The 14,016-nt window shown below is 28.9% G+C and overlaps 1 protein-coding gene across 5 annotated transcripts in view; it reads left to right on the top strand.

The window, feature by feature from the left end:
• Window positions 1–1,925: 1,925 nt before the first annotated feature.
• The window catches only part of LOC111634780 (ETS-like protein pointed), a 44,425-nt gene continuing 32,334 nt past the window's right edge, over window positions 1,926–14,016 (top strand). For 2 of the 5 annotated variants that reach the window (XM_023379625.1, XM_023379620.1), the window contains exons 1-3: window positions 1,927–2,268; window positions 2,929–3,035; window positions 11,337–11,520. In XM_023379625.1, coding sequence (XP_023235393.1) covers window positions 2,940–3,035; window positions 11,337–11,520 — 280 coding nt within the window. In that variant the 5' untranslated portion in view covers window positions 1,927–2,268; window positions 2,929–2,939. Of the gene's footprint in view, window positions 2,269–2,928; window positions 3,036–4,908; window positions 6,000–11,336; window positions 11,521–14,016 lie in introns of those variants that run through there. The other 3 variants (XM_023379632.1, XM_023379637.1, XM_023379665.1) reach the window with 3 other exon arrangements.

Raw genomic sequence — 14,016 nt, 5'->3', positions numbered from 1 at the left:
ATCATTTAACCATTTAGTTTATATATATTTTTATATTTAATATAATTAAAATGAACTAATCTCCATTCAATAACAACTCTTCTTTTATAATCTTAAATAAGATATGTAATGAATCATTAACTCGTAGGCGGTTTATATTTATGTAGCTTGATTGAGATCTACAGTAATTTGGAATCAGATAATTAACAAAAGCTAATTGAAATTAGCGATGTTAATAATAATATATGACTATAATTCAATTAAAAATCATTTTAAAAAAAAGATATAAATTAAATATTTACTTTAATTTTTCAATTTGTGATTTTTATACAATTAAAAATAAATTTATTCAGATGTCAGAAGACAAATTTCAAGCAGTGGATAATAGTAAACTTATCTATTCATTAATTATGTTTTATTATTTTCTTTTGATCATATAGTTGATAATTATAAAAACGTGTAAGACGATACTTTGTTCTGTTAATTAATGCTTTTTTTTATTTTTTTAATGTTATAAATTTTAATAATAATTAGTTTTCTCCGCCCAAATTTGTGTTTTTTCTCAAATAGTATAGCGTGCTTAATTTTATTTTTTAGTTGTTAAAATAATAATTAAAACGTTAAAATCTTAATAAACGTCATTTAAATAAATGTTAATAAACTCTTAGCGTGAGAAAATACTCCTGTTTTATGGAAATGGAGGACTCTTTACAGACTTAGAATCGCGAGAAAAGAGATTACAACAGCAGGAAAAACCACTTTATCCAACAAAAGAAACTGCCATCTGTTAAAGTTAAAAAACTTCACCTGTTCTTGTCTCAATTATATATACTGTATGCTCTATAGAAATTACAGGTTTTATATTATGTTATGTATTTTTTTTTTTCAAATACGGTATAGAGAAATGTTCATATTTATATATCCTTTTTTTTATTTTGATTTAAAAAAAAATTAATTTTAATTAATTTTAACAGATGAGATTGATTTAAAAAAAGTATTAAAATTAAATCAGTTTTGTTGAAACTGATAACAAACACGTGCTTTTCAAATTTGATTTTAATAAATCAATCAATTTCTTTTTTTGAGGTTTTAAAAGCACGTGTTTTGAAATTGAGAAGAAAATTTTACTTACGTAATAATTAAAAATGGATTAAAAAAAAACATTTACAATTGTTTAGTGTATGAAATTAACAGAATAAAATATAAATAGGAAAAGAACAAGTTTTAAGTACACACAAAAAAAGAAAGTAACGAGTTTTAAGTATAAGTTAAGTATATAAAAAAAAACAAGTTTCTGTAAAGCAGTCTTACGTAAAAAGAAAAAAAAAGAAAGTTAAGAACTAGTTTTTGGTAAAATACATAAAAGAGGAAAGAACATAAATTTGTCTCCTGTATATAAACTGGAAAACAAGATTTGAATATTAAAGAACTAACGTTATAAATATATCGTATGGGTTCATCGTTTGATAAATAAAGTAATAATTGCAACATAATTGTCAAAAAAAAAAATCTTAAATTATTTAGAAATTAACGATTGTGTTTTTTAAAATACGGGAATATTATAAACAAGTTTAGATTATGTTTATAAAAATTCAGGTTTAAAACGATTTTCCTTAACACCTACGCCGAAGCTAAAGTAAAACTCCGAAGCATACATTGACCTATGACGTTGAGCACACGTCATGGTCAGCAAAACCAGTTCGTAGAAATTATGATACGTGACACTGAACGTACGTAGTATGAGGACGTGTGAGTGATAACGTATAGCCTTAAGGCCCATCATACAATCGAAAGAAACTCGTTTTTTTATACGTTAGAGAACATGCAACATGAGACAAGTCATCAGAACTATGGCGGTCCAACGTGACGTCAGTATACTAGTACTTCCATCGTTTTAGCCCCTCCTACACCACCATTCACTCGAATCGACCAATAGGAGGTCTCTCTCTCCCATTCACAAAGCTGTTGCCTTGAAGCTGTGTCTTGGCGGACGGTCCATGTAGACGACATTGCTTGGCTTTAACTCGTTTCGTGTCTAAAGTTTTTAACATCGATTTACTGTGTTATTTTTATTGAATTTAGTGTTCGTCCGATTATCGTTTTTTAAATGTGACTGAGTGTTTAACTGTTTAAACGTTACAGGAGACTGTATAACAACACAGTGACTAAGACAAAGACGACACTATTTTCTTAGACTCACTGAAGGAGCACAGACGCAACTGCTTGGCTTCGTTGTGTAAAGACGGCTGGCTGCACTGGTGTGAGGTGCCATTCCAGCCATTAAAATAGGTTAGTAAGAACGATTTATGACGTTTACTATATTTAGAATGCTTTAATATTTATTAATAATTAACGTAAACGATCGAACACCGATCGGATGTTCGATTATATTTAAAGGTAATCGATCGTATTTATTACCGATTTTATATATATATTTTAACCAAATTATCACTATAGGTATTTATCTGAACCACTAGTTGAATGTGTAGCATAGCACATAACTTCACATAACGTTATACGATCAATAGCTTAGTCATTTCGAACGGAAATGTTTGTAAATAAACATTGATTATCATTAAGATCTAATCTAAATCTTCATTAAATGATGTTTTTTTAATGTTTTAAGCTTTATTATTTTATATTATTTTACTTTTATAGCAGTTTTTTTTTATTATTTTTTTAGTTAGTTTCCATCGAAGCGGAATACAATAAAGTATATAGACTCTTTATAATCGCTGTAGTAAGAAACTGCAAGATGACAAAAAAACTAGTCAAATGGCTTTGGTCTTTCAATGTCGAACAAATAGTAACTTAATGATATACCTCTCACTCTATATATGTATATAATCTAGAATAGTTTCTTTTAATGACCAAAAACCCATCTGCTATTTTATATAATGTTATAGAAAATGTATATAATAATAATATATATATATTTTAAACTTATAGATACGCGGAAAATGGATGTAGAATTTTACGGTGACTATAATACTGAATATTTTGCGCAAACTTCTCAAGGAAAGAACATGGCTGCCAGAAAGAATCGTGTACCAAGAGTGAGTAAATTTCTATTCATATTCTAAAACTAGTTTTTCCTTTATGTATCATACACTTACACCTACTTAAGAAATTATTTTTCTACTTAAGTGAATAATGGAATATAATTAAAAAAAATTAATAATAATATATATAAAAATGTGATCTTTTTTTTTAATATACAAAGAATATTTTTTTATGGGAAAATTAATGAAATATTTTATTCACCAAGGAAAATATATATATTAATATATAATGTATATTGGTCAAGGTTATAGATAACGATTGCAGGTTTAAACGTACGGTATCGGATTTTAGAGACTTGATATAGCATTTGATGCTGTTGTAAGAGAAGTAGAAGTAACTACCGAATTAATTGTGTTTAAAATTTGATAAAAAAATTTAAAGTTAATATCCAATTTATATTCTTATTTTTAACATAGTTATTTAAAAAAAAAAGTCTTCACGTTACTCGTTTCGCAATCTTGTAAACACGTTATCTGATACTCATTAGTCGTAATATATCTATAAAATTTATATATAATTATCAAAAAAATTTTAATTATCTATATCTATAACGTATTTACATATCTTTTAACTATATATTTTTAACAGTTGAAGGTTTTTTTAATACATTTTTTATTGAAATAAGATAGTGGCCGATATTTCACAACTTCTAGAAATTTGCAAAATTATATAGACTAGGTAACTGTACATAAACTACGTACTGTACATAAAAAAAAATTAATTAGATTTAGAAAATTTCTTAAGTTATGATCAGTATTCACGAGGGTCAAGACTTTGAAAGTGGGTCACGCTAACAGCTTGGATAGCATATATGTTGGTTGCCAATCTGTCGCCACTTTGACCACTACACAGCACCTACGCCTTATCTTGAATGAAAGTTCCCCCTACATAAGTATAGAGACGGGTGGATAAGAGGGGAACATAAATGACTATCATATTTCGCGTTGACCTCCAAAGCTTAGACATTGACAAGGAGGGTAAAAATTTCCAGCGGGTTAGTCCTGCAATAGTATGGTTACTAGTTTAGTAATACGACTCTAGTGACTTCTAATCGTTGTATCTTGTACAGCAGTTATCAGTTTTCAATATTTTTCTCATCACTTTTAAAGTTTATTGATTAATTTTTATACTTATATGTCCATTTTAAAAAGTTTAAATATTTATTCCTTCTTGTGTATATATATATTTTTTTGTATTAAAATGTACAGAACTTTTATATAAATAAAGAAAAATTCTTGTCTTACCGTAAGCTATGAGATCAAGTTACAACATAACTTTTGCTCCCTTATTTTAAATTTTTTCTAAGGCGTCAATAGGTCCAACTGACAGATGGCAAGTAGGATTCGTTTTGTAGAACCTATTATTATCTATAGGACCATATCATTAATTATTACTAAAGAAAAATCGGGCGTAGAATTCCTTTTTTGTGTTGCGGTGTTACTATATATTTACACTGTTATTAAAGAAGGTGTCGAAGAATGTTAACCGAAAAAAAGAATGTTATATATATATATATATATATATAAATTGAAAATAAACCATTTGTTTATCAAGATTTATTATCTTAGAAATAAACAACCGAATTGAAATTTTATCGTTTATTATCGTTATATCAACTAAATAAAGTGATTTCGGATAAAATATCATCGCGTAAAGGCCCAGAGTTTGAACTCAAAGTACATCTTATTGATTATTCTGTGACATTTTTAGGATAAAAACGTTTAATTTATAATGCTGTATATCGAAATACACGAAGGATAACGTTTCTTTGATCTTTAAGGATATATAATTTGCATATTTTATATACTTAATTTTGAATTATTTATTATTATAAGATGAGCAAAGTTTGTATTATATTTATTTGTATTAAATAGTTATGCTTATGTATTGTATAACAGAACATAAGTTCAATTGTTTTAAAGTTGTAAACAGAAACAAAGAAAATATCCAAAGCCTTCTTACTAAATACACTTTCCCTTTCAAGAGTTCCCCCTTTACGGGCATTATCCTCCTGTCCCTCTGTGACTAATTTTCTGCTGTAAGCTGTTTTCAAATTTAACCTATACTTAAAGCATTAAACAACGCCTCTAGATACTTGTATGGGAAACGAAAATCAATTATTAAACCTTAAATTTTTTTTTTAACTTAATTGTATTATCTTTAAAATTGCACAAGAACGGTGTCATTTCATCTTTAAATAATCTTACATTTATCACATTTCTTGAAAAATGATTAGAAGTGAAAATATTACACTATCGTTGCAATATATTGACAATGTTACCGTTTACGGTGACGCAACGTAACGACGATTAAACTTTGCTACGTAATGTTGTTACCAACAATTTTCAATCTCCTGAACGCTTTCAAACCGGATGACACAAACAGTTCATTCAAAACGTTACAACAATGAATGAAGCTTCTAAATGACAGATTTATGACATTAGAACCCTTAAAAGCTCTGCAAGCAATTAATATAGAGTCGAATTTCATACTAGTCACTTTCGAGGGGGGTCGTACTACCGCGAATAATCGTATTTATTCAATAACTTATTGTATATTTGCCGGTTGGATACGTGTGTGTGTGTATGTGTGTGTCTCTCTCTCTCTCTGTGTGTGTATTAGTTGCCTTCCCCCTTCTTCATTAGAAAATTACTTTCACTTTAAGCAAACACTCTAGCTAATAAGGAAGACATCAATTTAGCTTAACCTACCGAGTGTAGAGAGATACCCGCTCTCTAACTAACTTTAACCATCATATGACTCCATCTAACAAATCCCTGTTTGTATAACGTCACACTGACGTCAATAATTAGAAAAGGTGTAGATTGCTATTATGTTTTTAAGAGTTAGTAACAGAGATGATACTTAGCTTCCATTAACACTACAGCTACTATCGGAATATCAAAAAGTGTAGCTGAATCAAAAATGATGCTAGTGCAAATATATCCCCAAGGAAGGTAAGATCGTTATATTCTTATTAACTCTTACAATATACAGTCTTCTTGTTTCTTATATCCGATTTTTTTACTCTCTTAAAGAAAATAAGCATTGATTTAACTATATATAATACACATTTTTATCTACGAATTAATGTTTTAAAAGAGCTTATGTGGATCTAATTATATACGGATTTAACTAAGATTAATTGCTCAGTTGATGAAGATGAAGATGATGATTAGAATTCGTCATTAATCAGAAAAATAACATTATTTTAATACGCTTTTATCTTCAAAATATCCGTACTTTACACACATTTACTCGTGAATTATTTTATATATTTTATATATTCTTTAAAGAAGTATTTTTAAGTAATTATTTTGTGTTGAAAATTGTAATTTTGCAGACGTGTGCGAGTAAAATTACACAGTATTATTATTATTTTTTTCATAAAGGATGCCTAAAGCAAATTTCAAAGATTAATTGTTTAAATTGTTATTAATCACCAGCTATTATTCATTAGAAATAAAAAGACTTTCATTGAATTTTTAATTATTTTTTTTTGAAAAATAATTTTTAATATAATGTTCAACATAAATAGCATCCTATTTTAAAAACATAATAATTTAAAATATTATTTTCTACACTTTTAAATGAACTATTCAGTGTCGAAATTACGCTATTTAGCTTTATACGGTTCGTTTTTAACACGAAATTTATTTTTGTTTACAAAAAGTTAACGTCATTAAAATTTTAGTTACAATAAATAACATTAAATAAAGAATGTATAATGTTTTAGTCTGTGTTTATAAATTAAAATAGCTGACTAATTATGGTAAAGAAGAAAGATTTGAAGAGAATTTCGACTTAGAAATCATAATATTAACATCTTTTTAGTTTTAAATTTAACCATATTTTAATTTATAAAAATCGAATTTATCCAAACTCGTGTAAATATTTATAGGCAATTGCTAATTGTGGTAGGCTGTGTAGGCAATTTTTGGCAAAAATCCAAAATAAAAACATTACGCAAATTTATTTTAGTAGACTATTGATAAATTTCTGTTCTAGAGAAGAAATGTTGCGTTATATAAAGTTTAAATTTCGATTTCAAACACGAGAAAAATTCCCTGGAAATATCTGTAAATGGTTTTTTTTATTGAAATAGATGAATTTTTTTTTACACGTGGTTGAAATAGATGAATATTTTTTTACACGTGGTTGAAATAGATGAATTTTTACACGTGGTTGAAATAGATGAATTTTTTACACGTGGTTGAAATAGACTATTTTTATAAGAATGAAAGAGACAAAATTTTAGTTACACGTGGACGAAATAGACGTTTTTGTTTTATTTTAATCGGCACGCGGTGGAAATTGATGAATTTTTATCGGCATGTGAACGAAATAGATAAGTTTTAGAATTTATAAAATAAATGAAATTGATGAATTTTTGCTTACACGTGGACGAAATAGGCAATTTTCTTATCTTAACGTAAGTGAAATTAATAATAAATTTTTATCTGCATGCGGATGAAACTGATGAATTATCTACACATGGCTGAAAAAGATAAGTTGTTCATTATAAGTCGAAGAAAGACAAATTGTTAATTATACTTTGAAATTCTTTGTTTATTTTCTTTATTCGTTGTATTATGTAGTTGAACAAAATAATTTTTCTAAATTGGAAACGAGATATTTTCGTAAACAAAAAGTTATTTCGCAACTTAAAATAATATTTTGTCTGTAATTTGTAGCATATATACTTTATTGTTAGTTTACTGTTACAGATTAATAGCTTTAATCCAAAAACATTTCAAAAATTGCAACGTTCTTTTCTTTTTTAATTGCGTTATACAATGCGAAGAGGATGAGTTATGAGCTGTCAATGATGACAGCTTTTATGTGAGACTTCAAAGTTCAAAAGAGAAATTGTATATTTCCAATGTAGTTCATCCGAGTTTAATATATTACAAACTCCATTCTATCATTATCCAAACTTTAATTAATGGCCTGTTTCGAGATGTAAACACGTCGAGAAAGTAAAGAAACGTAGCATGCTCTTCTTAAGAACTACTAAGAAAGTTAAGTTGTATCAAGATAAAAGGAAAAACAAAAAAACTTTCCATTGTTTTTCTTCTTCTTCTTCTTCTTACGAATCAATGGGTGGGATACTCTAAATTGGAGAAAGCAAGAAGCGTTGCGTATTGCATGACAACCTTTAGAACTCTTTGTGTGCGGTGCGAGCGTACTTAGACAGCAATGTGTAACACAACTTTGACTAATACGTATTAGTGATAAAAATTCACGCTGGGACATTAAATGGGTCCTGAGATTAATTAGAGTCTAGTTTTAAATCTATCAAGGCCAGACTAGCTAACGTTCCACAAGTATTGTTACAGTCCAATGATCAAGGGCAGCACGTCCTTCGTTGTGTGACCCGTGAAAGTTATTTCACAATCGTCTCTCTCAATAACCACAGCTTCTCACTTGTTTTGATGTAGGCATATCTATTTACGCGATTTTATGGCATACCTAATCGGTCTCTTACCTTTTATTAGTATACTCGACACGGGTTAATCGGGGTGCGTAAGTTTAAAACATTTTCCACACCTTGTACACGGGGGCGCGTGGAAGATCACGTATTTTAACTTGTCTGATTTTTCCTTATTTGTATCTCACAGTTTAACTGGTATATTTCAAAATAGTCTTTTCTTCTTTCAAGTGCTAATTTTCAATAGAATGGATACTATATCCCTCTATTTTACTCTTAGTTGCTTTTTTTAATGCTTTGTTCTTGCCGCAGACAAGCTTATCTCCTTTCACTGATACAAAGGAGTGTTGTCTATTAGAAAACAAAATGTAGACATACAATAGCTTAACAGTAACTAAGAGGAGTGACAGTTAAATTTATAAATCTTTCAAAAATCTTTATGGGTCCAGACATTCATCCTTTTTTATGACCCAAACAGAAGAATAAAACGTATAGAAGAATATCATTAAAGTGGATTTTTATTTATTAATCGAATTAAATGATAAATGGATGTTAAATTACCTTACATCTTATTGAAACGATAAAAAAAAAATATATATATATATGATTATATTTGCAATTTATGATGATATACATCGATAATTCTATAATACACACGAACGTCTTTCTCCTTTTCTACATCATTAAGATAAAGACTAGTTTTATTATTGCCTTAGTTTTATGAGAACTTACTGACAAGAAATAAATCTTAAGATTATAATTAAAAAAAACTAAACACGTAAAAATAGAATTTTTAATACAGAAAATCCTATGTAGACAATTACCATCACAGGTGTATAAGTCAAGTCACTGCACTAGTTTTTAAATCGTACGACCCGATAAACAATATCATCTAAGTTATAATTAGAGGAGAGAAGAAAAAATAGTAATAATTTAATAAATAATTAATGATCTGATAATGGTTCAACAACTGTACTTCAACAGCACATTGCGAACCGCATATCTTAACAATACGTTTTGTGAATCTCCGGTCAACAGCTGGAGCGATTGAAGACCTACCAAGCGGGATTTTAAACCCGACGAGTCAGCAAGGTGAGCTTGAAGGACAACCAACATCACTACCACACCGGGCCTCAGGTGCTACAGTTGCAGGGTTCTCACGGTATGGCGAGGACAGGTCGCGTGGCACCCACCTCGGGCTATCTGACCGCCTGACAGATTTTCCCACACAGCTGGCACAGCTAAAACTGGGGGAATCGGGGGACTTCCCGTTTATTGCAAGCCCCTTTTTCTCCCACTGACCTTTTTCCCGTTGCTTGCTACTGTTGCTACTAGGTGTGATCTGTAGATTACTCGCTACAGATCAATAGTAATTATCTCTTCATCAATTTCTTTTTTTGTTGTATGTTCCACTATTTGTACTTCACTTTTGAATGAGTACAGTTTAATAACGGGTTGTTAAACTTCATGCAAACTAGGATTTTTCTATATCATTATATTGCGATGTTTGCTTCGATAAAGCGATCTTAATTGACAATATTTGAATGAATCATCCTCAGATGGTAATTTCGATTAAGGTCGCTAGCCTTTGTACTGTGTTTCTTTTTTTAAACTTGCTTATCCTCTTTATCATGTAGATAATTTTATAGCGGGGGGAATTGTTTTAGTACGAAGATATTTTAGAGGATGAACTGGCTGATTCAGTATTTAGGACACTCCGCTGTTCTGATAAACTTTAATTATTATATTTGTATTGTGTAGTTTATCCAATCCTACTATATGAATTTTAAAGTTTTTAGCTTCTTACTATTTAAAATTCCTATAAAGTCTAATGTGAATGTCATACTGTTCGGTATAGGAATGCAGTTTAACTTCACACTAGAACATGGCAACACACGATTCTTCAGTGTACTGGAATGTCATCACTTATTGAAAATACACCACTATAGAAAGGTGTTTTTTTTAATATTTAAAAATTTTAAGATATACTTTCACATTATACAGTATAGAATTCGACTTTGTACTGTTTAATACAGGCGTCCAGATTAAAGGTACGACGTACAAGCAGTTATAATTCTATATAATAATATATAATTATTAAATTTTATCAACTGTACTTAGGAAAAAGTAATAAAAATTTAACTATGAAAATTAATTTTAAGAACTTATCACAAATTGCTTCAGCATTAAATTGTGAAAGAATATTTCTATTCGATACTTTAACATTAATTTTCTTTTATGTGGTAGACAATAAGAAACGGTTCAGTTTTTTAAAAACGTGTTCATCTTTATTACAAATTAGTAATCCTTTTATAAAAGAAACAAAGCAAAATGACAATTACCTAATGATATACCCTACCAATATGCCGACTTTAAGACGCTAGTGTCTTTTGTTATAGAAAGAAAACAAATAATACAAAAGTTATCCAGAGACCTTGGCTCTAGACGTACAACTACATCCCATTTATCCAATAATTCCAACAACACACACACCGTCGTGGTTATAATAAGGCTACATACAGCATTATACCTCTTAGAAGGTCACATACCTGCTTACCCTATACACAATTGTCAACTTATGGCTGTCGATTCCAATTAAGCTCCAATGAATGTCGTCATCTCTATCGTTCGAGTCGTGTATAATAGACTTCAAGTATCATTAAGTGGACGAACAATGTTGTAAAAGAGGTAGCGGCTCGTGTAGATAGACGAGAACAAAAGTTATTGCTCACTAAACTAAACACTTCAAATACCTTGAAAATTTTTAAGATTATGAAATTTAATTTCTTTCTTTTTAAATAAAAAAAAAATGTTATGATGGTGAATTATTAAAGATGATGATCATCGAAGTACATCGTTTCAGATTAAATTTGAGATGGACTATACAAATCAAGATCAAGAACCAGGAAGAATGATACCTCTGGACACAATTAAGAGGGAGAAAATTGGCAACGATGATTCTTGTGTTCCAGTGGCTCCTTCCAGATCTTTGGGTTCCATGCAAAAAGTTCCATCAATGAGTGATCTATCGGAAGAGAGTTCTTTGGGTGAGTATTTTTGACTTTATTTCAAGAATATCTTTAGTTTTAGAAACTTAAATCCCGTGTGAGATCGTGTGTTAAATATATAACTTGCTTACACACGCACATGACTCTAACTTGGATCCAAAACAGCCAATTTATTTAGTGTTGTGGCAGCCACGAAATAACCCGAACGAATTTTTTTTTTACTCTTCACGAAAATAATTGTATGTTCTTTAGTTAGAAATCATTTATTCGTGACGAGTAGGGCTTGAAATTAATTTTTAAAGAATTTCCTAACATTACTAAAGCGATTCTTCCAATGAATCTTTATAAAATTAATTAGATAAATAACTTTTTTTTTACATAAAAAAATAATTTAGAAGCTTTCTATTCACATTTCCTATATAAAATTAGTCTTTATATTGTCGAAAACATCAATATTTAAGGTTTAAATCTTCGACTATAGCAGCAAGAGGGTACATTTCACTCAGCAAAGCTAGATCACGCCATGTGCAAGCATCTGATTTCTGTCATGGTATGGAGTGGTGTAACAGCAAATAGAGAGAGAGAGACGAGGAGGGGGAAGAAAAAACTTTCCTTCAGATTGTATCGGATCGACAGGGTGTTAAGAGAGCCATTGAGCATGCTCTATGTAACTCGATACTCGAACGTTGCAGGCCTGTGAATGAAGTAAAGTCACACACGTTGCATCCGAGACTTTGTTTTTATAGCGAACTATAAATACCCCTTACTGGACTATCCTTTCTTCTACTTTTCTTTGTCTTTATTGTTTACGTGGGCGTTGGTTATTTTATCAAATTACACACCAGAGAATTATCTTTATGTTTAAGAAATATGTATTTATAGTTTGAAAAATCAATAATTAAAAATTAAATTAAATGTATTCGATAAGGAATCTCTTTTTAAAAATAATATAAATACTGTTTTATGAGTATAAATTTTTAATATTTTCTCGTATCTTCGATAAATTTTACGATGTTTTATCTTTATGGAAATCTTAAGAATCCTGTTTTTATTTAAATAATTTCGAATATAACTGGATTTTTAAAGATTAAATATATAATGAAAATAATAAATCTTTGCTCTAAATTTTCTTGGAAATCTAAAGAAATACCTTTTTTAATGGTTTAAATAAGGTCAAACCCTAAAATCCCCCTTTGATAATCACGAAAAAAAAAAAAAATAAGGATAAAATTTTCGTTGATTTTTGACTCTCCCCTTTGATAACAATGAGAAAGTATGAAATAAGGATAAAAATTTTCGTTAATTATTTGAATTTTTCTGAAAATTTTGAGCTTCCGAGTTAATTTTTTAGGATTGTTTTTCCTATTAACAAACAGGATCATCCCTTAAAATGGTCCTATAAATTACAAATCTTGATTTCAAATAAAAAGAATTTTTTATCAGTTTAAATCAACAGATAGCTCTTTGAAAATCCATTATGACAAAACACAATTTCCTGAAATTTTGTATAAGTTACGGACATTGAACTTCCTTCGTATAGTCAGGGACTAGATTACACAAATCTTTGCTTCATTTATTACACTTTTTATTAAAGTCTTATGCTCGATTACGAGATAATATTTTAGTAAAAAAAATAAGTTTATTTTTCCAAAAAATTTAATACAAAACAGGTGTAATGGTATGGGTGGATGTAATAAACATAACAGTGAAAGAATGATCTTTAACATCCCCACCCTACACAAGACACTTTTGGCATATCAATCATGTCGAAGGTGAAGTTAGCAACACGAACCCGAATTTTAATCACTTTTATATATAAAAAAAAGTATATATATTATCAAATTCTTTAATTTTCTTACACAATTTAATGTTGTTGTTGTTGTTGTTGTTGTATAGTCTCGTATACGTAGACAATTAAACAATATATAAATGAAATTTCTTGACGTCATTGGTCGAATGTTTTTCAAAAGACTGTTCATCATTAATATCAATTATTGTTGAGGGAACAATCCATCACTGTAATTAGGAAACTTTCCACCCTTGAGTTGTATTGAGGTTAGAAAGGAGGGTTCATTACTTTCGATGGACAGAAAGAGAATATTATGAAATTTTACTGCACGACTAGTTTCTAGTAGAATTAAAGTAATATAAAATGATAGGTGGAGTCAAATATATGTAAGAGAAAAACTATGATTTCGAATGGTTCACCCTCATTTAAAATCATTAAGGCTTGTGTTATAGTAACTGACTATTGTTTAGATACTTTTCTATACATATGTTATCATTATAACTCAATTTTTATTTAAATTTTCTAGCTTATTAATTTTCTAAAATATACTAAAATTGGCCTAAATACATTTATGCATTTTCTATTATTGTATATACGTCTATTGTTAGCTAATTTGCATATTCGCGTGATTGTTTTGCTGTTAATAAAATTATAACGTATTATCTCTCTTATTCTACATTATATTTAACTATACGTAAGTCGATAAAATTTATAAATTATATTAATAATTTTCCATAATGATATAC

Source organism: Centruroides sculpturatus, unplaced genomic scaffold (genome assembly GCF_000671375.1).
Source record: "Centruroides sculpturatus isolate CEXI.00-Female unplaced genomic scaffold, Cexi_2.0 scaffold135, whole genome shotgun sequence".
Lineage (NCBI taxonomy): Eukaryota > Metazoa > Arthropoda > Arachnida > Scorpiones > Buthidae > Centruroides > Centruroides sculpturatus.
This window is presented reverse-complemented; position numbering and strand designations above follow the sequence as displayed.